At 39.1% G+C, this 26,355-nt stretch overlaps 2 protein-coding genes and 1 long non-coding RNA gene across 3 annotated transcripts in view; all 3 read left to right on the forward strand.

Moving 5' to 3' along the window:
• LOC121894142 (butyrophilin-like protein 1) overlaps positions 1-26,355 on the forward strand; it is a 93,869-nt gene that overhangs the window by 7,776 nt on the left and 59,738 nt on the right. Inside the window, exon 4 of the mRNA XM_042406525.1 lies at positions 1,955-2,233. Coding sequence (XP_042262459.1) covers positions 1,955-2,233 — 279 coding nt within the window. The remainder of the gene's footprint in view (positions 1-1,954; positions 2,234-26,355) is intronic.
• On the forward strand, positions 4,741-8,967 carry LOC121894150. Its single transcript, XR_006095491.1, has 2 exons — positions 4,741-5,799; positions 6,299-8,967. It is a non-coding gene; the product is annotated as an uncharacterized LOC121894150 (long non-coding RNA).
• On the forward strand, positions 13,718-19,760 carry LOC121894137. Its single transcript, XM_042406514.1, has 2 exons — positions 13,718-19,512; positions 19,678-19,760. The coding sequence occupies exon 1, from the start codon at positions 13,726-13,728 to the stop codon at positions 19,156-19,158; it is 5,433 nt and encodes a 1,810-aa protein (XP_042262448.1). The 5' UTR covers positions 13,718-13,725; the 3' UTR covers positions 19,159-19,512; positions 19,678-19,760.

Raw genomic sequence — 26,355 nt, forward strand, 5'->3', positions numbered from 1 at the left:
TCTGAGGAATCTTAAAGGATTTTAGGATGTAAGATCAATTCAGATTCAGAAATCAAGAGTTTAAGATGAAAAACAAAATAAATGATCATGATCTCCTTAAACATTTTCCAGAATTAAATAAATTACAGTGTGATTGTTTATCAGATTGTTTTTGTTAAAATGGAAGAATTGCAGCTAATCTGAGTGTTAGTCAGTGTCTCAAACCTGTAGCCACAACCTGAATATGAGATCTGAGCATCATGAGACAGTTTTATATTAGTTTAGTGTATTGATCGGGGAAACAGATTTCTGAAGCACTGGATCAATATGAAGCAGTTGTGTTGAAAATGGTTCACTGTTCTGAAGCATTTGATTCAGTCAAAATAGCGACATCTGCAGAGCAACTATTGGTATTGCATCTGTATGGATGGATTCAATCTGAGACTGTGATGAAACAGTTAGTCAGAATATAGGTGGTGTTATTGATTCATTATTGGTATGTTGTTCAGTAAAGTCTATAGACTATTATATAAACAGATCACTTTTAAACAGTTTACAGCAAAGATATTGTGTCAGATTGAGAAGCACACCCTGTATCCAAAACCAGCACAACACCTCTCAGGTACGAGTGTGATGTAACGAGGCGTCTGCAGGGTGGTCACATGATTTTTGGCGTAGTGAAGCGAAGCATTGAAACGTCGTGCTGCGATACATTTGCTTTGAAAGGTTGATATGATATTGAGTCGTCTGCATCGAGTGTAACATCACTAGTTTAGTGTCGTACAGAATATTGTATGAATCTCAGACTTCATTGTTATTGTTTATTTAATAATAAACATTTGCTTTGGAAAAGTTTGGACACCACTTTAAGTTTTGCACAATTACTTTGGAGATAAATTTCTTCACATTTATTTACTTTCTGAGATTTATACAATATTTTCTGTAAAACTAAACTTTATTTTTTAACTCCAGTTGTTCACACAGACTTTTTGTCAAAGTCTTGAAGTCCAAGCTGAGATAACACTGATGACATTACTCTGGTTATTGTTAAAGACTAAAGCTGCTCCAGAGCCTCAGAAGACATTAAACAACAGTTTAACAGGCTGAGTCGTCCTCCTCATGACCAGTAAACTCATCTTTGACATCAGTAAAGTGTCTCTTTACACACAAATGAAGAATATGGTATTAAAATGTAGGTTTACCTCTTGTCTCATTAGAGCTTCATTTGGTTCATATAAAATATTTGATGAAAATTGAATCTTAATTTTAATGGATTTTAGGTTTTAGGAGGAATTGAGATTATAAAACATGAACAAACCTGTAGTTTTTAGTTTAAAACAATAATGCTCTCCTTCCTGTGTGAGAAAATAAAAACCTCCAGTTAAATGTTTGATCAGCTGCTGTCGGCTACTAAAGAAGAACTACAACTAATCTGATGGTCAGTTTTTCATTCTGGCAGCTTGAGACTGTTGATCAAATGTTTCTCACTGACACAATTAAACTCTGATAACACAAAGGCTCAAACATGCTTTACAAGAACCTATGATTCATATTTTATACACAATGTTTATATGACTTTAGTGTGATAGAAAATACTGTCTACATCTCAGACAACAAATTACAGCTGATTTCATTTTTATTTTTGTAGCTCAAGAAACTGAACAGAAATTCAAGTTTTGTCCAAACTTCTTCACTGTATGTGTCTCTGTCATGATATGAGTCAGAAATAGTGTTTGCAGTGGTGATAAGTTACCAAATATTTAGTTGAAACTTGTTTGAAATATGTTCTATTAAACATTCCTGAGATGTGTAGTTAAGGCTGATGTGCTTTTCTATTTCACTGTTTCTCTGTTTTTCCTCTGAAATATGATCATATACAAGCAGAGACAGGTTGAACAAAACATCCCAGTATTACAGTTCATGTCTGATCCTGTAATTGTTCTTTACAAGTTATTGTTTTATACTTTGTTCACAGGTGCAGCTCCAGAGCCATCCGTCACATCACTTGATGAAACAAAGAACTGGGCGCTGCTTCAATGTAAAGTTCGAGGTGCTTCTCCAAAACCTAAATTACGCTGGCAGGACAGTGATGGAAACATCCTTCATGCTGAAGAACCAAAGGTGACAGAAAGAGGAGGCCGCTACGACGTCATCCTCAACATTAATGTGACCAAGACCGACAACTATCGCTGTGTTGCTACGCAGGAGGAAATCAAACATCAGATTTATGCTGAGACACACGTGTATGTCCATGGTGAGTTTCTTCTTAATCATATTTTAATATTCAAATGATTTTAATTATTAACATGTTTTTAGTTCTGAATAAATTTCAAAGTGTGCTCAGACTGAACACAAAGTGAATGAACTCAAAGCAAGTTGAAAACATTTTAAACTGAGTGAAAACTTCACACTTACACTGAAGCTCTGTGACTCCACTTCAGTAATGTGCAGAGATAAGAGGGAGAGTGAGAGAGTCTGGAGGAAATAACAAAGACACACACACACACACACACACACACACACACACACACACACAGTAAGTGTGTACATTCTCAGCCAGTTATAGTAAACGTCTGTATGTTCAGTACAATAAGTTTTTGTGCTGAATAAACACAGACTGTAAAAACACTCCAGCAGTCAAATGAACTTTGTGTTCAGTCTGAAACTCACAGTATGAAAACACAAGTTATTCCATCTCACACTATAATATACTATATCACATCTGGTCACCACTTCTTCTCTCACTGGCTTAGAGTGAGTAGAAGAGGTAACAGGTCATTATTTGACCTGACACTGGTTAAACTGGAGTTATAGTGGGTGAACTCCACTTGTTAAACTATGATGAGCGATAACATGAATCACTCAACATCACAGATTTTAATTGACAGATTAAATTAATGTGATTCACTTTAAGTTAAACTGTATTTCAAAGAAGTTATGACAATAATAACATTAAACTAAATGACTCAGTTATTTATGTTATATAGTATCATCTGCAGCTCAAAGTGATTTACAACAAAATAAATTAATGCACCAAGTGCTTCACATGAAAAGAACATAAAAACATGTAAAAAACATTAATGTAACATAAAATGGAAAATAAAACCTACTTGATAATATTAATAAAAATGAGATCAAATAAAGTGAAAGTACAATACATAGAATGTGTACTTCAGTGGTGATAATTTGAGACTTAATAAGTGAAAACATGTGAACACAATCTGTAAATCAGCACCTCGGTCTCTGAAGCTTTAAGCAAACAGAACCTCCCTTTTCCCAACAGACACAGACTCACCAGCGGTCTTGATTATCAGAAATAAAACCTCTTTCAGTTGATCCCAGAACGTCTTCCTACAGGTTGAACCTCACTGTGGCTCTTATCTGTGTCGGCTGCAACCCAAAGCTGCTCCAGAAAGAAACCTCCCTTAGTGGTGCTGTGAGGATTAAAAAACACACCATACAAAGTCATATTCAGTCTCCGTCTGTTTGTGTGTTGTGTTGAACATGTCATTTACATCCTCTGCTCCAACTCAACAGTTGCTTCTGACAGTGTGTATCTTGATACTTTGACACAGATAAATGCATCAATCTAAACTGTCCATCACAATGAAAACCAACTTATATAAACTCAATCACTTTATTAAGTTCACCTCACTAAAACTAATGAAGTCTGATGAGTTTTGTAATGAATTCCACTTTCATGAAGGTTTTAATATTCAGGTTTTTGTTGTAACTGTTTTAAGAAAGATGTTGATTCAATGCAGGCTGTGTTTTATAATATTGTTTATAATATTTAATCTAACGTCACTCACATAAAATGCTGCTCTTATATAAATAAAAACACTCCAGTGAAATGTTTCATCAGCGTCTGTTGGTTGCAAAATAAGAATTACAATAAATTTGATGGTCAATTTTCCATTCAGCAGCATGATCAAATATTTCTCTCTGACACAATGAAGAGCTGATAATATAAGAGGTTTATGTACCTTTGACAAACATGTTTAATATTTGATAACAAATATTTATATGTAGCATCATCTGATATTTCACTCTCACTAAAACTATTCTAAACTAAAACATTCCTTCATAATAATAATAATAATAATAATAATAATAATAAAATCATGTAATATCTGCTGAACCTTTACAAAGAATCAGCAGTTTAGTTTATCATCAGTTTATCATTTGGCTGCTTGAATCTTATTTTCATAAGTTGTGTTACAGATCGTGATGCTGCAATAACTTCCATGTTTACATTGTTGATGGTTGATTCTGATTGGACGCTGCAACAGATGTTTAGGAACTTTGACCATGTTTAACATCCAACATGATAACAGTATATAAATAACAGAAAACCACAAAGAGCAAAATATGTTTCCTTTAACTAGAAACTGAAGTCAAACTAAAAACTAGAAGCAAACTCTAAATATATCCAGTGATAGATCCTGGTAATAATATGATACCATGAAGACACATATAGGCTTTGGAACTGCAGTGATTATTGTAAAATGTCAACTTGAAATGAATAAATCTTCTCTTCAGTCATTGTGCTGCAGTGAGAATACTAGACATGACAAACATGTTTGTAGAAATGTAGCTTCAAAACACTTTCTTCATTCATTACAACTGACTGTTGGTTGATTACAAGCAGAACTTATTTATGATCATGTTTCTAATTCAACCAATAATAGATGTTGTGTAAGCATGAGGCTGCAGCAGAGAACCACAAAATGCTGCTGTGAGCTTTTGTTGGTTAAAAAGAGAATTTTATGAGTCTGTATTATTAGCAAATGTGTGTGGAGAGTAAAACTGTATCTCAGTATACATGTGAACTAAAATATGTGAATGTGTCCAGAAATCTAAATATTTATCAGGTGTGAACATGTGAAAAAGAATCTGAAAGTATTTAGTCATAAACTGAATGTAAATGACTTTTTATTAACGAGTTAAAGTGTATTTAGCTTCAACAGACTCCTGCTGCATAATACCAGACTGTATCACTCTGCTGTCATTGTGCTTCAGTAGCTGTAGAGCCGACTCACCACCAGGCAGAAGCATCTGTTGATTTAAATCTTGACATTACTGGACAGTAGTTGTTGCAGTTTAGCTGCAGCAGTGTAAGTCTATGTTAGCTAGCTAGTGCTACTTAATGTCTCAGTGAAACATAAACCTCTAAGCTGCATGTTCAGCTGGTTGGATAATATCTTGTTTTACCAAAGTTTATCAATACTAGTGATGACAACAACTATCATAAAGTGAAGATGTTAATCCAGAGTCCATCATAGACTTGTACTTGTGATCCTCGGCTCAGGATGTAGAAAACCTGGACTCTGGACAGATTTCCACACACATGTGCAGATCTCAGGTATGGCAGGAGTGTAGCAAAAGTCACCTGTAAAAAGCCTAAAGTGGAGCGACAGGACAGTGATTGAAACATCCTTCCTACTGAGGATCAACACGTCTCAGAAACAGGAGGATGCTACAACAACATGACCCTCCTCACTACTGGGACCAAAACCAACCTCTGAGCTGTGTAGCCGAGCAGGAGGAAACTGCTCATAAGATCGATGCTAATATCACTGTGTCTGCTGAGAGTCATCTCACTGCTGCTTTAATCTGTCAATCATTTTAGATTTTAGGAGCATGCACACCTTTAGTTGTTCTCTTTGTGTAGGTTATGATGTCTGTACATGATTTACAGTTACATTCTGAGTCTTACATTAACTTCTTTTTATCTGTTTCAGGTTCCTCCACTGGACTGATTGTTACTGTTGTGGTTCTTTGTGTTGTTGTTGTTGTTCTACTTGGGATTGAAGCCAGGTATTGCATCTCACAAAAATGTAATAAAGATACGTTTAAATAATGTATTTTATCAACATATTCATAATGAGCAGACAACACAACAGATTTCTATCATGTTAATCTTAACCATTGTTCTGAGCTTTTCAGACATAAAGCTTAAATTTAGATTAAATATGAATATTTCAAATACATGAATCTATTTCCATAGTTGTTCATTCATATGTATTTTTGAATATCATTCAGCTCCACCCACGTTTTCCTGTTGAATCAGTTCATACATTTCAAATGTAGGGCTTGAAATTCACCTTCCAAGACAGTTAATTGTCTGATACATTATTTTATTATAACAACAGTGAACACAAACAGCTAACAAACAAGATAATTATGTCTTACATGTGTTTTAATTCAAACATATCAGTCAGATGGACACAATGCAATTCATGTGAATATTAACTGGAGAACTTTTGTTTCCAAAGTTGGGATTTTCTTTCATATATTTGTGTTTTCTCTCCTGCAGACGGAGGTGCTGCCGGTCCAAACAATCAACAGAAGGTTTTCCAGTTTGACAGGTGCCTTGAAGCTGGCTGCTGAAGTGTGTTTGTGCTCCTTTATCTTGATTTTTGTGAGGATCAATTTGAGTTTTAGACCAAAGAGTGAAGACATCTTTGGAGCAGTTTGAGCATTTTGTCCAGTTCTCATTTATCCAAAGAGTTGTTTCTAAGTTGAGGTCTGATTTTAGGTTATAAGATAGAAATAGACGACTGTATAAGCTGTTAACTGAAAGATTAAACTTCCTGTCTGACTGCAGCAGGACCAGGAGGAGGCAGTGTAGCAACAACATGATATCAAATATAAAAGACTAAAATGCCTCAAACAGAGAACAGAACAGTTTCTGCTACTGACCTTAAAACTTGTTTTTTTCATAACCACAATCCCAAACATTTAACCTCATTAAGTCATACTATAGTAACCTCACTAACATTTTGTTGGAATAATTGAGAGAAAGCAAACACTGGTATGAAAGGTTACACTTGAAAAAGTCCAAAACTAACCTTTAAATGTTCAAAAATGTCATAGAATTTAATTTGGACATTTGCAGAATTTCACTGTTCTGTCTGGTGAGTTTTGATAAATATTGCTGTAAATATGCTGAGTTAACCAAAAGTCTGATTTTCATCCACAGTCCCTCAACAGGTGTTACATAGTTAATCTAAAATAGTGCATTCAAATATATAAAACACATAATAAAATAGAACAAACATATGAAGAGCAATTTTTTTAAAGACTGGAGTTAACAGGCTGATGGCAGCAGAGATTATTTACCTTTTAATGCTGACAGAACTGATTGTCATTGAACCTTCCTTTAATTAGAATTATATTAACTGTATGTGTTTAATACTCTGATGGAAAACTAATACAGTCTAATACAACAGGATCCAGTAAATCCTGCCTTCATCAAGGTTCTAATGTTCAGTTTTTGTTGAACCTGTATGACAGAGGTGTCGACTCAACTTGAGTTATTTTGGAGGCTTTAGTTTGTGGTGCTGTTGAATTGTATTGGGTTTTATACTGAGAGGTGTTTTCAACTCATTGAGTCAACAGTGTCACAAACTACAGACTCCAAAATGAACATAAAGTTGATTTTAACACCTTTTAGAAAACAAAGTTAGCAAAAGTTGAACATTATACCTTCTATAAAGTTATGAGATTACTGCAGGTTGTTGTATTAAACTGCATCAGTTTTAGCTTGTGTACCTAATAAACTGCAACAGAGAGTAGTTCCACTCTTGTGCTTTGAAGAAAACTCAGACTAAGAGCAGACTCAGTCATTTTCTCTCTGATTCTTTGCTCTGTTGTGTTCTTATTGTTTTATTTTAGTATTTTGATGGTTTTATTATCACCTCGTAATGCATTTCAGTTTTATTCTGGCTCTGTTGTCCATGTACAATAGATTGATCTCATTTATAAAATGGTTTAATGTCAAGCTGAAGTACAACTATAAAACCATCCACTGGACTGTTGTTGAGAACATTATAGTTCATAGATAAATGACATGAACCTGCATAGAAACACAATCAAACTACCTGAGACAGTTTGTGATTAGTCATTTTGGATTTAAGACTTAAACAGAATGAAAAATAAAAATATGACAATGAGGTAGCAAAGCAGGATAATCAAACAATCACTGAAAATATAAATCAACATACAACAGAATTAAAGTGAACTGAGTTAAAAAAGGGACCAAACTCTGTCCAGTCCCTGCTGCTCCTGTCCTCAGTCTGCAGCCTGCATGGTAGCTCACTGCCATCAGTGTGTTTATGTGTGTTAATGGATGAATGAGAGAAAAATTGTAAAGCGCTTTGGATAAAAGTACTATATAGATGCAGCACATTAGCAAATATTATCATCCTTAAAGATCCTCACTGAGTTAAACTTGGTGTAGGAGCCAAAATATGTTGTTATTTCTGTTTATATATTGACTTGGGCATCACGTATTGCATCACTTATGTTGCTTGACACATGGATGTGGTTTCCTATTATTTTACCTGTTCACTTAGGTAGTGGTGGGAGTTTTGGACAAAGGGAGTTGGTAGAGCTCTGATATTTTCTGTTGATTGTCACCATCAATCATTACCATCGTCTGTTCATCACTTTAATTTCACAGTCAGATTACATTTTTTGTATATTTTTTGTGCAACAGCTGCTTGTCAGACTCTTTCATTTTTGCTTATTTTTTTCAATAAAACATCAGTAAAACGTCATCTGGACTTCAGGATGGTTTTGTATGGACGTGTCACATATAGGAGCCTACTGAGTCTCTTAGTGGCCTTTTATGAAAAGTAGTGGCTACACTTGGGCATTAAGAAAAATATAAGACTTCACTGAACTGAAGCCTGCTGTTGTGCTTTGAATGTGAATATTTTGCAGCTAAACTGAAATAAAATGTGTGTTGTTGTTTTTTTAAACATGCATGTGTTATTTCTTTGTATTTTTTAATGTTCTCAGCCAGAATCAGTCAGTTACAGTTTCATACTGAACTATAAACTGTTGACTGATCTTTGAATCGTGCTGAAAGTTCATGTATGTTCATGTTTACTGATGATGCACTTGCAGGTTATCGTGTAATTTCAGGCAGTTCTTCATCATTTTTGTTCAAATGTTTGAATAAAACATGAAAATGTCAAAGTGTATGTTGTGACTGATTTGGATGTTTCTGGCTGTTCAAACTTTGATAAGAGAGAAACAAAAGTGATGATACTGTATTGGCTGGATTTTAAGATGATCATCATACAACATCTGTTTCTGATGAAGACTTCTGAGCGAACTATGTAGCAGATCCACTGTATTTAAAACTGCTTCTAACAAACAGACAGTTAACCAGCCTGATAAAAGGTGAATATAGCTCTAAGTTTATTGTGCTAATAGATTCAACTTTTCAGGGAAGGATTCTTGAAAGTGTTTTTGTTTTTTTTAATTAATTTCTTACATGGTGATATTAGTGGCGGATCAACAAAGATCCTCGGTTGGATTCAAACTGGTGACATTTGTGGTTCATGTTTGACATCTTAAACCATAAAGGTGCCCAACTTCTAAACTCTTATTTCATGTCGCTCAGTATAATGAAACTTTTTAGACTCAGTGACATGACGATATGTAAATAAAAAGTACAGTATACACACTGTTGCCTGTCAGGGAGAAAATATTCAAAAGTACAAAGTACATTATTTCAGTCAGATTACACAACCAGAGATTAAATGTCAGTGTGGAGGTAAAGTATTGCTCAGGAGGAGATTCTGACAAACTCTCTACAGTTTTTGTCTTGATTTCACAGCTCACAAATTAGTGGAAATGATGCTTTTATTGGGAAGGATTTGCGGCGGAAGCGTTGCTGCCGCTGCTGATGGAAAGCAGGCGGGTCTGATGGAAACTAGGGCTGAATCCAAATGTCCGGACTTCACCGCACTTGCAGACTCACGAACTTTGCGGCGCGTTTTTGGGAAGTCTGCGAGTACTGAGGGTCCAAACCCACAATTCATCAAGTCTGCAAGGAACCTCAAGCTGACTTCCTGCAGACTTCCATAGAGTCCGCTCAGGGTACAGACTTCACTAGACTTCACATGGAAAATTACCCATAATCCTGCAGCAATAGGCTATAAAGTGACGATTTAAAGAATACTACTAGTTATTACTAATAAACAGTAATAAATAAATACAATGATATTAATAGTGATAATAGGGTGTAAAATATTTACTTTTAATGACGTTGTTCACTTTTGTTGTGTAGTGAGGTATAATGTACACACATAATCTGTTTAAGTAGACAGGCAAAGGTTGGTTTTTGTCTGTCAGTTGAGGATTTAATGTGAATATAATATCAGTGTTTAGCAGCTCATGTAAAGGGAAAAATCTCACTGATCATTCTGACCAGATGTGTTGAGTGTAAAGAAGCAGACCTGCTCATATCAGAACCATTAAGAGCTGTTCAGAAAACACTTTGAAATGAGTTACAGGGTCAAGAATTTCAATTTATCTCCATGGAAACAGTTTGTATCCCCTTGTGGCCCTCGCAGACATGACGTGATTGCGTTGCCTCTGAATCAAGTAGATTCAAGTTATTCAAACAAATTACGCAATAGTTGCAACACACCACCTATTAGATAACTTAGATTCTTTTGCTCCCCCTCCTCTCTGTGCTCACTAGCACTCAGGTTTCAAATTCAAAGGGCTTAAGTTAATTTGTGGAGATGATGCTGTTATTGGTACCACTTTCTGATAAGGCACCCTTTATAAAGGGTTTATAAGCATTAATAAAAGACTTAATTGATGGTTCATAAATACTACTACCATTTATTAATGACTTTTAAGAGCTGATCACTTATCAGAAAGTGTGAAACATTTACAGTTATAAATGGTTATAAGCCATTAATTAAAAGGTTTGTGTTTCACATGTTCCAAGTCATCATGTCTGAAGTTATATTATAGTCATTAATGAAAAATTAAATTCTACAGTTATAAATGTTCATTTGAATGACCTGCAGCCTTTCCAGAAGGTAAGTGGTTGAACATCGGAGGTGTCTTCCTGAAGAATGAAATAAAGCAAAAGTTATGGATGTATAGAAAGGAGAGATTTTTCACATCCTGGCAACCCAAAATTATGTTTGTTAATGGCTTATGAATTATTTATAAAGCATTGGTAAATTATTTATTAATTAAGTCATTAAGCCTTATAGGATGTCTTGTATCAGTGTATAAGAGGTTACAAGTTCATATTTATTGGGATTCAGGTGAACCTTGTTTATATATTGTTATCTTCTGTAGATTTATGATGAGTCCTGTAAAATATTTGATGCAATCTATAAAAGGAAAAACTTCAGCTTTCGTTAAGGGCCCAAATATTTCTGTTGAAGGGTTAGATTTGTTTGCCCACCACTGATATACAGTATGTTGAGATGACGCATTTATTGTGAAAGGCCTGTTCCGGATGTGCAGCTGGTGTTGAAGCCTAGAACCGAAAGTGTTTGTGGATGAAGCAGTGACGCTGTCAGGAGTGGCTAAAGCTTCGTTATATAGAGATGTCAAAGTGATGCTTCATCTCCAGGTGACAAAGACAACTATGGAGCTTCTTCCTCTCGTGTGTGTTTCTCTCCTGACTTGGTCTGGAACAACGTTTGCTGATGAAAACGGTAAGAAAACGAATCACTTCCATAATCAGACTGAATTATGTTTATTAATTGTATTTTATTTAAAATGTGTAAATACATTCAGGAGTCTGGAACCATATAGAATAAAAATGACTGCATAGCTTAGTGGGTAGATGACGGTTAATAACTTTAGATGTGACGTCATGACTGCCGCAGATGTAGGCGGATGTGCAGCGTGTCCGATTATCGATCATCAATATAGAAATTTCTGTTAACCAACTAATTGGTTAATTGTTGCAGCTCTATTCAAATCATTATCAATATTTTTCTCTTTTTCTTTATTTCATTTTATTTTTTCATTAAGAGACAAATGCACGACAAAAACAGGGAAAAAAACTGCATTTAATCTTCTCTGTTAGCTTGCTGAGACGTTTTCATCAACTTGAAATGGCAGCAGGTGTTCAGGTGTTACAAGTGACTCAGGCAGGTGGGAGGTACTTAATGTAGCTTGTAGTTTATTGATTATTTTGACAAAAACAAATGTGAAAATCCCACCAATATATCATATTTGGTTTAGTGTTGCTCCTAAACCAAAACATGTTAAGATATTTTTGTGACCAAGTTTAAATAAGTTTCACTTTATTTACTTCCCCTCTTCTCCTCTCTCTGTCTTGTGCTCTCTCATTTTTTCAGGTAGAAATACCTGTTTGTGTGATTCTACTTATCAGGGTTTGAAGACAGAGATTGTCTGATAAACCTGATCACTGTTTTGATGATCATCATAATGTGGAAGTTGTTATGATATTAATAGTAATAGATTATTTGGACATTTGGGGGCAGTGAAGCAAGCTGAATAAGGTGAAAAACCTTATTACAAAGATGTTGATAAACAGCTGCCTATTTACACATCCAGCAGACATGCAGGGTCAACATTAGGGTCATGATAGTAATCCTACCAGGTAAGATTGTTAGACCTGTTTAGTGCACCTCCTGCTCCACCTTCTGAAGACAGCACTGTAATAAACTAATAATTGAACTAGTCTTCCTACAGCTACTATAAAATGTATTCATCCTCTTTAGAAGTTTTTATGTTTTATTTTGTTATCTATTTGTGTTGTTTTTTAATGATGGTAGAATAACAAGGATTCATTCTCTGGACACCATATGTAAATAACCCAATTTATGTCTTAGCTCTAAAGAAAAGATAGCCCTGTTGAACATCATTCTGTTACAATATGTTTTTATTACATATTTGATCTGTTTCAGGTTTGTAGTGCCTTATTTCCTATTTTGATTAGAAGGGCTTTTATTTTGAAGGCGGCATTCTGGTACTCGCCCAGTTCCTGCTTCATGCAACAGTAAAGATAAACAGTAAGATGAAAGAACTAAGAAGGAAAAATGCAATGTTTTAGCACCCCCCGAAGAGGCACAAGGTTAGTACTTAGTGTAATATTAATGTGTGGTTAGTTCTTAAAGTAATTTACGTAACGTTATATTACTGTTTGTTTAACTAATTGAGTTAGCTTTAGCTTAATACGAGCTAATGTTAAGCTATGTAAGGTGGCTAATATATTGTTTGTTTTGTGATTTGTACCCAGCTCTTACGTTGGTTTTGGGATTGTCATTAAACCTAAAATCATCAGTTCAAGTGTCAGACCATCTTTCGGTGGGGTATGCTACAGTAAGAGCTTGTGCCTGTACCTGCTACACCATGCTGCCTATGTAATCCACGATACGACAGCACGGCACACAGAGCAGCAAGTTGCAGCACTTAACGTTATGGTCAAAGGAGACGTTAAGGAATACAACTACGGTCAAAATGGATGACATAAAGGAACAGATACACAAGCTACAAACGGAAATACAGGAAAGTAGGAGCTTACTACATCAAGAGGAAAATAAAGACGTATCAAGGCAGGAATTAAAGGAGACAATTGAAAGCAGAGAAAAACGACTAGCTGAGCTTCAACACAAAATGGATGACACTGATGGGTTAACATTACCACGTCGTTCAGAACGTCCTAGTGTGTCCACAGAGAAAATGCTCGCCTACCAAAAGGAGGAATTGAGTAAAAAGGAAAGACTGCTCAGCATGTATGAACAATGGAAAATTCAAATCAGAAAATCCAAAGAAAATTTAAAGAAAGACATATCAGAAACAGAATTGGCTGCAATGGCAGACACCATTGAAAAAGGAAAAGATGGACTCATGAGAGCTTACAATGAAATAAGAGAGCGTGCCACACCATCTACTGAACTAAGACGCAAAATAGATGCATGTGAGGCTGTAACTAAAAACATTATGAAAATAGTCTATGAACGCTTATCAGCAATAGATGGCTATTTTGATGCAGAGCGTGAAAGACACCAGCTCCATCAGCTACTAGCCCATGACTATGCTTACTCCATATATGGTACTGCCTCTCTGTCAGGTGCCAGTCACCACTCTGAATCAACAAGCATAGCTGCAAAAAGGGCTGATGCAGTTGCGGAGCTAGCTGCAAGGGAGGCTCAATACAAAGTAATGCAAGAAGAAAGAAAGCAAAAGGAAAAAATAAGAATAATGGAGGAGCACCATAGGAAGGAATTAGACATGCAGAGGTCTGAATTAGAGCGTCTACAAGCAGAAAGGGACATGGAGGCAGCTCGTGCCAGACTGGATATCTATGACAGAGAAATTAAACAGAGCCCCCCTGTATACCACCAAAACCCTCACACTGTCGCACCAGCATCCCCTACAGACGTGTCCTATCTGGCCCAAGCAATTCAAGACAGCATAGCCATAAACAGACTCCCGATGCCAATGCCCACAGTGTTTAGTGGAGATCCAATCCACTACATTGAATGGAAGGCTTCATTCAAGTCACTTGTAGACAGAAAAGGTATTTCTTCAGCTGATAAACTTTATTACCTGAAGAAGCATGTCAGTGGCCCCACTCACAAATGTCTTGAAGGCACCTTTTATCGAAACGATGATGAGGCATACAGAGATGCATGGAATAAGCTCAACCAACGCTACGGTCAGCCATTTGTCATCCAACGAGCTTTCAGGGACAAGCTGGCAAAATGGCCAAAAATACAGTCTAAGGATGCAGAAGGATTAAGAACATTCTCAGACTTCCTAAATGCCTGCCTGCAAGCCATGCCTCATGTGAAGGGTCTAGAAATATTAAGTGACTGTGAAGAAAACCAAAAGCTGATACAGAAAGTTCCTGACTGGTTAGCATCCCGTTGGAATCGTCAGGTCACAACAGCCCTCATGGGAGGTAAGGAGTTTCCCACCTTTGAGGATTTCGCTAACTTTGTCTCAGTAGAAGCAGAGATAGCATGCAATCCAGTCACTTCCCTACATGCTCTTCACTCTTCTAACTCATTCCAGGACAAAAGAAACACAAAGGAAGTAAAGGGAAGCAAAGCCAATGTCTTCAACACTCAAACTGCCATAAACAGTGTTAAATCAGTATCAAGCAGTGGAAAATCAAGAATCCCCTGCATGTGGTGCAAAGATGACAAGCATCAACTCCCAAAGTGCGCAGACTTTATGGAAAAGTCTCTGGAGGAGCGGCGAAAACATGTGAAGGACAATAAGCTGTGTTACGGATGTGTGAAACCCGGTCACACTGGCAAGGAATGTCGTCACCGCCACACTTGTGATATATGCAAGGGAAGACATCCTACCTGTCTCCATGATGAGAACTACAGAGGACGTGAAGGTAGAGAAGGGCTTGTAGCTAATGTGAACACAGCTTCAAACATAGTAAACGAAACCACAGCAGCCATGGCACTCAATGTCACTAGAGGGGGTCAGTCATGCAGCACTTCCATGATCGTCCCTGTATGGGTGTCCTCTGCTACAAACCCATCTAAGGAACAGCTTGTCTATGCATTATTAGACACTCAAAGTGACAGCACCTTTATTGACAATGGAATAAGTAATGAATTACAAACAGATTCCCACCCGGTGAAACTGAAACTTACCACTATGCCCGGAGAGAGCATGATCATGAAGAGTCAAAGGGTGGCTGGACTCCGTGTGAGAGGCTACAACTCATGCTTTCACATCGACCTTCCTCCTTCATATACAAAAGACTGCATTCCTGGGAACCGTGACCATATACCCACTCATGAAACAGCAAAGAGATGGCCTCACTTAACAGCAATCACCGATAAGGTGCCACCTCTCCTTAGCTGTGATGTAGGACTCCTAATTGGATACAACTGTCCCAGAGCACTAACCCCCAGACAGGTATTAACAGGAAAAGACAACGAGCCCTATGCCATTCTTACAGATTTGGGGTGGAGCATTGTTGGCTGCTCAACACCATGCGTTGATGAAACAGACTCTAGTCTGTGTCACAGAGTCACAGTAAAGGAACTCCCTCCAGTAACACCGATGGATGTGATAAGTGTCCTGGAGTCGGACTTTAAGGACACTAAAAGAGACGACAAGACTGTCTCACAAGAGGATCTTCTTTTCCTGAGCGAACTAAATGAAGGCATAAGGAAAAATGACCAGGGACATTATGAGATGCCTCTGCCCTTTAAGCAAAGGCTACACTTCCCTGACAACAGGAAACTCGCTGAAATCAGGCTCAGTCATCTACGACGGAAGTTCTACAGGGATGAGAAATATAAAAGAGACTACACAACATACATGAAAGAAATCATTGAGAGAGGTGATGTCGAGGAGGTATGCGAAGATGGAACTCCCGGTGAACGATGGTACATTCCCCATCATGGCATCTACCACCCTAAAAAGCCTGAAAAACTGCGTGTCGTGTTCGACTGTTCTGCAAAGCACGCCGGCACAAGCCTCAACGAACACCTTCTTCCAGGGCCAGACATGATAAACAACCTAACGGGCGTCCTCATACGGTTCAGACAGCATCCCATAGCTCTCATGTGTGACATAGAGAAAATGTTTCACCAGTTCCATGTCCAAGAGGATGACCGCAACTACCTGCGTTTCCTGTGGTGGAAAGATGGAGATACAAACACACAACCTCAGGAATACCGAATGAAGGTACATCTTTTCGGTGCTGTGTCATCCCCTGGCTGTGCGAACTATGGCCTGAAATATCTAGCCAAGGAAAACAGTCTTTCACATCCAATAGGATCCCAGTTCATCACCAGAGACTTTTATGTGGATGATGGAGTCACAAGTACAGACACGGTGGAAAAGGCCATTCAGTTGGCACACGAGGCAAGAGAGGTATGTGCCAAAGGTGGTCTCCGTCTTCATAAATTTGTGTCAAACAACCATGCTGTTCTACAGAGTATACCCTCGTCAGAATGTGCAATAGACGCCAAGACAAAGGATTTGACCTTCAACGTTATACCGCTGGAGCGAGCACTAGGGATTCACTGGAGCATAGAGGGGGATAGTTTCAGATTCAACAACACCTTGAAAGACCAACCAGCGACACGTAGAGGCATACTGTCTACTGTTGCCTCCATATATGACCCCCTCGGCTTCCTTGCGCCTTATGTTCTCAAAGGAAAGAGGATCTTACAGGAAATGTGTCACCAAGGTATTGGTTGGGATGACCCCCTACCAGAGATGCTGAAGCCACGGTGGGAGAGCTGGCGTCACGACTTTGCCAACCTGCAGAAAGTAAACATAGCTCGATGTTATGTACCTGCCAATTTTGGAGAGGTCATAGATACAGAGTTGCATCACTTTTCAGATGCGAGCGCCAGTGGATACGGACAATGCTCTTATCTGAGAGTCAGAAACCAAAGAGGAGAGATTCGCTGTTCTCTTGTGATAGGAAAGGCCCGTGTTTCTCCCACAAAGTTGACTACAATACCAAGGCTTGAATTAACTGCAGCAGTGGTTTCAGTCACCATCAGCAATATGCTCAGAGAGGAACTTGGTTATGCTGATGGGAAAGAGTACTTCTGGACAGACTCAAAGGTAGTCTTAGGCTACATAAATAATGATGCACGGCGCTTTCACACCTTTGTCGCCAACCGGGTCCAGAAGATCCGCCATAGCACAAGTCCCCAGCAATGGCTGTATGTCCCCACAGATAAGAATCCAGCGGATGGCGCATCCCGGGGAAAAACTGTAAATGAACTGCTCACATCCAACTGGTTTACTGGTCCCATGTTCCTCTGGGAAAAGGAAATACCTGCACCTAGGGATGTAATACCGGACCTAAGCGTAGGAGATCCAGAAATCAAAAGGTCACAAACACTGCAAACAAAGACCACAGAACCAGTGAGTCTTGCCGACCGTATGTCCAAGTTCTCATCATGGTCCCGAGCCACCAAGGCTGTGGCCCGCCTTCTGCGACGGGCTAAGAAAATCAAATCATGTGTTCATTCTACAGTGAGTGAACAGGAAAGTGCTAAACGTGTCATAATCCAAGACCTGCAAAGTCAAGCATATGAGAAGGAAATCCAGCTGTTAAACAAAGGAAGTCAACTACCACATTGCAACAAACTGCACCGCCTTGATGTTTTTCTAGACACGGACGGTATCCTCAAGGTTGGGGGAAGACTCCGCCACTCATCCCTTGCTGACTCATTCAAACACCTGATTGTCATCCCCAAAGAGCATCATGTGACAAAACTAATAATAGCTCACAACCACGAAAAGACAAAACATCAGGGAAAAGGCTTCACCACAAATGAAATCAGATCCAATGGCTATTGGATCCCTGGTATGAGCCGAGCAGTTGCTTCATACATTCGTCAGTGTGTGACTTGCCGTAAGCTCAGGAGACCCCCAGAGGGCCAAAGAATGAGTGACCTACCTACAGAACGTGTAGAGCCCTCCCCACCATTCACATATTGTGGTATGGACTGTTTTGGTCCTTTTGTCACTACAGAGGGAAGAAAACAGCATAAGCGATATGGCCTGCTCTTTACCTGCTTTTGCTCACGGGCCGTCCACATCGAGATGCTAGACGACATGTCCACCGATGCTTTCATCAACGGCCTGCGATGCTTCATTGCTGTTCGAGGTGCAGTCCGTCAAATCCAGTGCGACCAAGGCACTAACTTTGTTGGCGCAAAGAATGAATTCAAGGCAGCTCTGCAGGAGCTCGACACACAGAGGCTCTGTACATTTCTGTCACAAAAGCAGTGTGACTTTGTCATGAACGCACCCCACTCCAGTCATGCAGGCGGCGTGTGGGAGCGCCAGATAAAGACTGTCAGGAGTGTCCTGAACTCCACTCTATCACTTTCTCATGGCAGACTCAACGATGCCTCATTACGGACTCTACTTTATGAAGCCATGGCTATAGTCAACAGCCGACCCCTCACCGTGGATAACTTAAATAGCCCTGACAGCCTGGAGCCACTCACCCCCAATCATCTGATCAATATGAAATCCAGCATAGCACTGCCTCCCCCTGGCACATTCCCCAGAGAGGACTTGTACGGAGCGAAAAGATGGCGGCGTGTACAATATCTGGCAGAGCAGTTTTGGAGCCGCTGGAAACAGGAGTATCTTCACAACATCACCACAAGGCAACGATGGCACATGCCGATGAGAAATATACAAGTGGGTGATGTAGTGATGGACATTGATGAACTGTTGCCCAGAAGTGAATGGAGACTCGCAAGAGTCTTAAAAACTGTCAGTGGTAAAGATGGACTTGTAAGGAGAGTGAAAATCTCAGTAGGAGATAAAAGACTGAACAAGAAGGGTGAACGCCTTGGTACACGTTCCATATTAGAGCGACCAGTGCAGAAGTTAGTTCTGTTGTTAGAGGCTTCTTAAGCCCATGACTGTAAGCAAACATTATCATTCCTAATGTGAAAATTATTCATAGTTCATATCATTTATTATGAAACATTCATAATTTTGGTGGGAGTGTAAATAACCCAATTTATGTCTTAGCTCTAAAGAAAAGATAGCCCTGTTGAACATCATTTTGTTACAATATGTCTTATTACATATTTGATCTGTTTGTAGTGCCTTATTTCCTATTTTGATTAGAAGGGCTTTTATTTTGAAGGCGGCATTCTGGTACTCGCCCAGTTCCTGCTTCACGCAACAGTAAAGATAAACAGTAAGATGAAAGAACTAAGAAGGAAAAATGCAATGTTTTAGCACCCCCCGAAGAGGCACAAGGTTAGTACTTAGTGTAATATTAATGTGTGGTTAGTTCTTAAAGTAATTTACGTAACGTTATATTACTGTTTGTTTAACTAATTGAGTTAGCTTTAGCTTAATACGAGCTAATGTTAAGCTATGTAAGGTGGCTAATATATTGTTTGTTTTGTGATTTGTACCCAGCTCTTACGTTGGTTTTGGGATTGTCATTAAACCTAAAATCATCAGTTCAAGTGTCAGACCATCTTTCGGTGGGGTATGCTACACCATATATATATATATATTTTAGAAATTTTCAAGGCAAACCATCCAATAGTCGTGGAGATATTTCAGTCTGGACCAAAGTTATGGGGGTGGCTGACATTTGTAGAGCCTCAAAGCTAAAAACCAACATAAATCATCATTTATTGGTCAATTTACCTTAAAGATCCCCTCCACACTTGTTTTAAGACACATACAAATATTATGCTTTGAACAATAATCTGTCTTATATTTTTTTCCCACAAAAACATTTAAATTACCTCATTAAAAAAGTCTTACAATTACATCTACTCCCTCTCCTTCATTAAAAAAATCCTCAATCTATGAATATTTTAAGTATTTTGAACTTCAAAAGTTTAATTACTGGACACAAGATGTCTCCTCACTGTAAAGTCCATTCTCAGTGTTTGTGCATTGGAGGCTTCATGTTTTCACATCATACTTGTGAAATTTTGGATACTGGACCACGATTGGCACCAAACTAGTTGTGATGTCACAAAATCATCTTGTACATACACATGTTAAACTGAGATTTAACTTGAGCTCAGAGAAACTTTCCTCCTTCAGTAGATGAAAGTGAAAACAAACTCTGCACATAATGTTCATCATTCTGCACAGTGAAACTCAAACACTGAAAAAGAGTAACAAGGAAGTGGATTTGCATTAATACTGACTCCTGATTTAGTTAGTTTCAAGTGATATGGTTTTATCAAAGAATATTTCGACAATGTGTAAATAAAAAATAACATCACATGAACAGAAGAAGCACCAAAGAGTCAAAATTCATTGTATTCCTTTTAATGCACACAGAAATGTATGGAAGTAATATCGTTGCCACAGTTGAGCGGAGGCTACATGTGAATAGATGCTGTTTGGAAAAGTAGAGGTGACACATTCATGTATGTCAGTTATTTTACTACTGTACTGTATGTGAGATTCATGGTCAGAGGATGAAAACTGGTCCCATTTAATAGACTCATCCTGTCCTTCACTTAGAAATGCAGAAGGTTTACTTCCTTTCTTCGTTACATTTGTGGACGAGGGATCTGTAGTTACCTGACGCTCCCCCCTTCACTCAGACTTCACCCACTGCAGGAGACAGACGGGCAGATGGTTGTGTCTTGTGGTTTTTGCAGAGCAGCTTTCGTATGTGCAAACTTGCAGAGTAGCAACAAGTTTAAATGTTTATTCACCAATTATATCAAAATATTATTATTTGTTCAGTTTTGATATCAAATTGAAGTTTCTACATCAGTTTACAGAAAACTGTGTGCTTGATTAGTTCATGTTACAGGCCACTTAGAAAGCATCGCTTCAGGTTTGTTTACTTCTCTTTATACACAGATATTACATCACACACATCCTCTACTGCCAATGAAAGGCTTGTATTCAGGAAGCAAAGTGGCCTTTAGTCAGACAATCCCACAAATATACCTGCAACAGTCATTTCTGTTGAGCAAGAAACTTACCTTTCTGGCATATTGCACATTGCTGTGTTCGAGTGGATCCGTTTAATATTTAATTTGAACTTATTGCATCATACAGCACGCGTCTACTTCTCCATTTGGTCGTGGATTTGATGGCTGGATGTGAGAGAGCTGCTTTCGCAGCAGTGGGTCAGCTGATAGATAAGACTGCACCTGATTAAACATGTAACCTAGACTTGCTAAAAATATCATCCTATAGGGAAAAAACAACACATATTTTTCACATTTAAAAAAGGGGGTTTGAATAACTATAATAAGGCTTCATTTCCTCTCTTAAACACACTTTTATTAGCTGAAATAAAATGTTTATCTATGTGGGAGGTATGTGCTATAATTGACAAAGGCATTGTTATAATCTGTTATTTTTGTGTGTAGTTTATGAGCCATTCAGCCTATTTCCATAAATTCTGCATTTGGTTAAAAATGTTAATTGGAGTTGGATAATTTTGCCTTTTCAGCAGGCCATTGGTTTGAAATACTTGTCAAAAAAGCCACTCATAACAGGAAGTGGCTTCTTTGAGTGTTGAGCACTGCAGTTTTTCCCCATATTTGTAATTCATCATCATAATTTTATGTAAACAATGCTTAGTGCTCTGTGTTAATATGAATATTCCCTGATTTCTGTAATAATCTGTTCTGAGAAACGTCCATGTAAATTGGAAGTTAAAGGGATAAACACAAAATAAATTTCTACTTAATAAACATATTAAAAGTGGACTAGTGACAGAAAAGTGGACTAACTAGTGGAACCAGTTATACAGTGATGGTGGTTGGACAGTTGAACGGGCCACATCAATCAGATGGAGATGCCTATTAAGCCAGTTGGACCAGCCACTGTAGTTAAGCGTGAGAGAATACAATGTAGATCTAAGTCTCCATCATGCTGCAGAGTATCTGATCTTTGCTGATAGGATGCAAGAACACCTTAAAGCTGTACTCAGTGAGAGAAAGAAGTTTTCTGATGTAACTATTTGTGAGACTAGTGGAGCTAGATAAGTAGGGATGACAGCTGGACTACAGAGCAGGCCGTGGCATTATGATGATTGTGCCTATCAAGCCAGTGGGGCCTGTGATGTTCACGGGAATATGGTTCACAGTAAAACTACGCCACCTGGTGGAGGTAGATACATAAAGTCAGTCAGTGAGACAGATATAACTGTGCTATACATGTAACTCGATTAATAAACCATGTTACTGTTCAATAAGTTGCTCTTCACCTGACTGTCCTGATTGGACAACATAAACATTATTATGGAGTTTGGTAACTTGTTCCACCACCAGGGAACTACAGAGTCTAGCTAGTGACTTAGGGCCCTATTGTGGTGGTGATACCAGGTGCCTTTCATTGGCAGAGTGTAGTGAGCGGGAGGGAGCGTAGACCTGAATGAGGGAGTTCAGGTAGGCGGGAGCTGTTTTAGTTGCGAGTTTTGTAAGCGAGCGTCAAGGTTTTCAATTTGATGCGGGCAGCAACTGGGAGCCAGTGGAGGGATATAAACAACGGGATGACATGCTATTTTGGGCTTATTGAAGACCAGCTGCGCTGCCGCATTCTGATCATCTGCAGAGGTTTGAACGTACATGTGGGGAGGCCTGCCAGTAAGGAGTTGCATTGGTCAGTGTGTGATATTACGAGAGCCTGTACCAGCATGCTCAGATATCTAGGGTCTGATCCTCCTGATGTTGTACTGGGCAAATCAACATGGCTGAACAATCAAGGCCACGTGAACCTTAAAGCTTAAAGCATAGATAATTATGAATTATGAAAATAAGATATTATTAACCTTAATCAATAATTCGGGCACCAACTGTTGGATCTGTCAGGAACACAGTTGATTATTTGCAATAATTATCAATTATCAAGGATAATTAACTAATTATGACAATTAATAGAATTATTAATATGAATTAACAAATACGGGGCACCACCCGGAAACCGGGACCAATAACCAAACAAGGTAGTCTCATAAATGGGAGTTCACCTAGAATGTTAATATCTGAGAGATATCAACATTCAAGGGTGAACAAAGAAGGGTTGAATTCGAGCTCTGACTCTTTCAATCAGCCACTTTTCACAATATTACACACAATAATGACAGAAGAACTTCTCTTTAAAGATATAACAGTGTTTATTAAACTTAGCAAAATTAACAAAGTTAACAAATGCTTCATTCAATAAACAACTATCCTAAAATCTAATTCTACCAAACAAAACACAAACAGCTATGTACAGGGTTGGACACATGCAGGGGAATGCATGTGTGTGTGTGTGTGTGTGTGTGTGTGTCTGTGTGTCTGTGTGTCTGTGTATGTGGGTGTCAAGATGGCGACGGGGCCTGACGTGATGACGTCGTCGGTCTGCGACGCAGACGTGACTATGGGAGGAAGTCACGTCGCGCGAGAACCGGATGGCAGAAGTATGGCGGTGTCTTGGTTAGACAGAAGCAAGATGGCGCCATCTGGTGGTCGGCGTCTTGCACTCACCCAATTCTGTGAAAAACACACGTGTCTGATGGCAGATAAGGAAAGACAAAGCAAAGCTTTGTCCGACGTTATCTGACCATCAGATGTGCAAAAGATGCCGGTGTGTGTATGTGTGTGCGTGCGTGTGTATGTGTTAGTCAGAAGAGAGAGGGAAGAAGGCGATCGTGAGAGGAAGAGAAGCGGTTCCTTTGTCCACAGACAGCGTGTGTACGGACGGCAGTCTGTAACGCACGTTGTCTGGTTTCTGACCGACAAAGCAACTTACTTTCTCACTCACAATGGCACAAACACAGCAGTAGTCCCAAGCGGGACAAACACAAAACAGTCTAGCGTGGTGAACACAACTAAACAGGCAGCAAACTTAAAATACTCCTAAGAGTAAAGCAGGAAAAATGCACTCGGCGGTCCGTCAACAACACAACAAAACAATAGCAATAAAGCTAAATGCTAAGCAACAGCAACTGATGCTGATAGGAACACACAACTAACACTGCCTCTTCCCAGACTTATGCCTCTTACTTGGTCACTTCAGAAAGCGAGCAGGGCTTGTGTGTAGTCCATCTTTATGTCCGGCTTAGTCCTTGGCTCAGATGCAGACAGTGGCCGTTCTCACACGGTCGGCGAAAAGCACGGCAGCTGGCTCTCAGTGGCGTGGCGGAGAGAACAGCAGAGTCGACTCGGTGAAGAAGCGTTTCTTCCTTCTCGAGGGAATTTGAGGACACTGGTTGCAGCAGCGGTCTCTCTCGGATCTGGGAATGTGTTCGGGTGAACACGGGCGAAGTCTCGTCTCATCCAGAGAGGGGAGTCTTCGATGAGGGGAAAACACGTGCGTGGGGTACCCCCTTTAGTCAAGTTGACTCACAGAGGAACAGGAGTTACCCCTAGCTCAGTGACATGGGAAAGGCGTGTGCTTCAGGGCATGTTCAGTTTTAAAGGGACGGTGATGTCATGGCTGCATCATCAGGACACTCCGCTGTGCAGGAGTGTCTCCGCCAATGAGAGACTGTATGTTGACTGTTCCCTGCTGAGGTGTGAAAATCGCAAAGTATCCTTGGAAATGGAGTTTGCAATGGGCTCCCATTGTCTGTAAGCAGCATTTTGGCGCTATTCCTTTGTCTCGGGGGAAACAAAGGAAAAAGCACCTCATGGTCAGGCCTCACAGGTTATATGTAGGCCTTCTCTGTGTGACCTCGTGGTTTGAGGCCCAACATTGGGTTAGTCTGTGTTTGATAATTCAATCATATTCTTTCTGTGCTACTTACCATACCCACCATGTGTTCCACAGACAAAAGGAGGAGGCATCCAACAATGGCCTCTATTTATACACTGGGTGACATCATTAGTGATGTCACTGGGTTGGATAATGTGGGGGGGGTGGTAGTTAATTATGTTAAGTAAGTTATTTACTGTGACTTTGACCTGTTTATGTATGGTTGCAAGTGTATTATATGGTAAGCTATGGAAAAGTGTTTTACCTTGGAGGTTGGTAAGATTGAATAACTTTATCTCTTACCTGTTTTTAGGAGACACATGGGATGTACCTGCAGCAATGGTACAGCCCAGATTGACTCTGATGGACTACTGATGGAAGGGTCTGTTTAAGCAGTTGCTTTTTGGCTGCCGGGGGGGTTAGTACATCAGTGTGTAGCTGTGTGCACATGATGATAAGTTAATATAAGTTCAGTTGTTATGAGTTGAGTTTTGATCAGTTAGACCAAGTTAACTATTTAGTTGTTTTTTTTGTTTTTTGTTACATGTGTAGCATGGTGCCACTTTTTTCTTGTAAATAAACCACCTTGTGATACCTGGACAAGGTTTCCTGTGTCTGCCTCCTACCAAGTGACTAGCCACTCCGGTCAAGCTACAACACAGGTACAATTGGCATTCATTGCCAGATCAAATGACTCTGCAGTAGTCACAGGTATTTATCAGCCCCGGCTCCAATCAGCAACAATGGAAACATGACACTTGAGTGGACACGCTAATTTTTGCCCCTTTTCCAGCTGCTCTTTCATCTGTTTTTATCTGTGGATATCTGTAAACATATAGTCTTATCCATATGTTTACATATAGTCTTTCTGTAATAACAAAGTAAAACGTACTTTGGTATTACAGAGACCATACATTAACATATGGTCTCATCCATATGTTGTAGTTTTAGCATGCTAGGCTAACAGTCCATCAGCTGTGTGACTTTATATCCACACTGTTACATCTTTCAGCACACACAAACACTGTAAATGCACCTGTCACGTGCCCAGCACAGTGCTGTTAAACCAGAAACACTGCGGCTACACCTTATTTTTATACAGTCTATGAGCTACACACAGCTCAGCTCGGCTATGCTAACGATGCTAGCCATGATAACTAGCTGCTAGTTGTGACGTCAAACATGATACAACAGAAAAAAAACAGAAAGCAAAAGAAAGCAAACTCATCTACTGGCAGTGGATGCTTTATTTTTTCCTCTAATCACTTCTGTTCATCTTATATCACCAACTTTCTCTTCCCTTACACCCCAGCTGTTGCTCTCAGTCCCCGGGGCAAGGCTTGAGTCAGAGGGTAGAAGGGCTCCTCAATGTGGAATAACCTTCCTCTGGAAATCAGACAAGCTACCTCAGTGTCCTCTTTT

This window comes from Thunnus maccoyii, chromosome 3, assembly GCF_910596095.1.
Source record: "Thunnus maccoyii chromosome 3, fThuMac1.1, whole genome shotgun sequence".
Taxonomy (NCBI): Eukaryota; Metazoa; Chordata; class Actinopteri; order Scombriformes; family Scombridae; genus Thunnus; species Thunnus maccoyii.

Excerpts from the sequence above, each read along its gene's own strand:
- LOC121894137 (XM_042406514.1), top strand. The coding sequence starts at position 13,726 with ATGAAAATAGTCTATGAACGCTTATCAGCAATAGATGGCTATTTTGAT.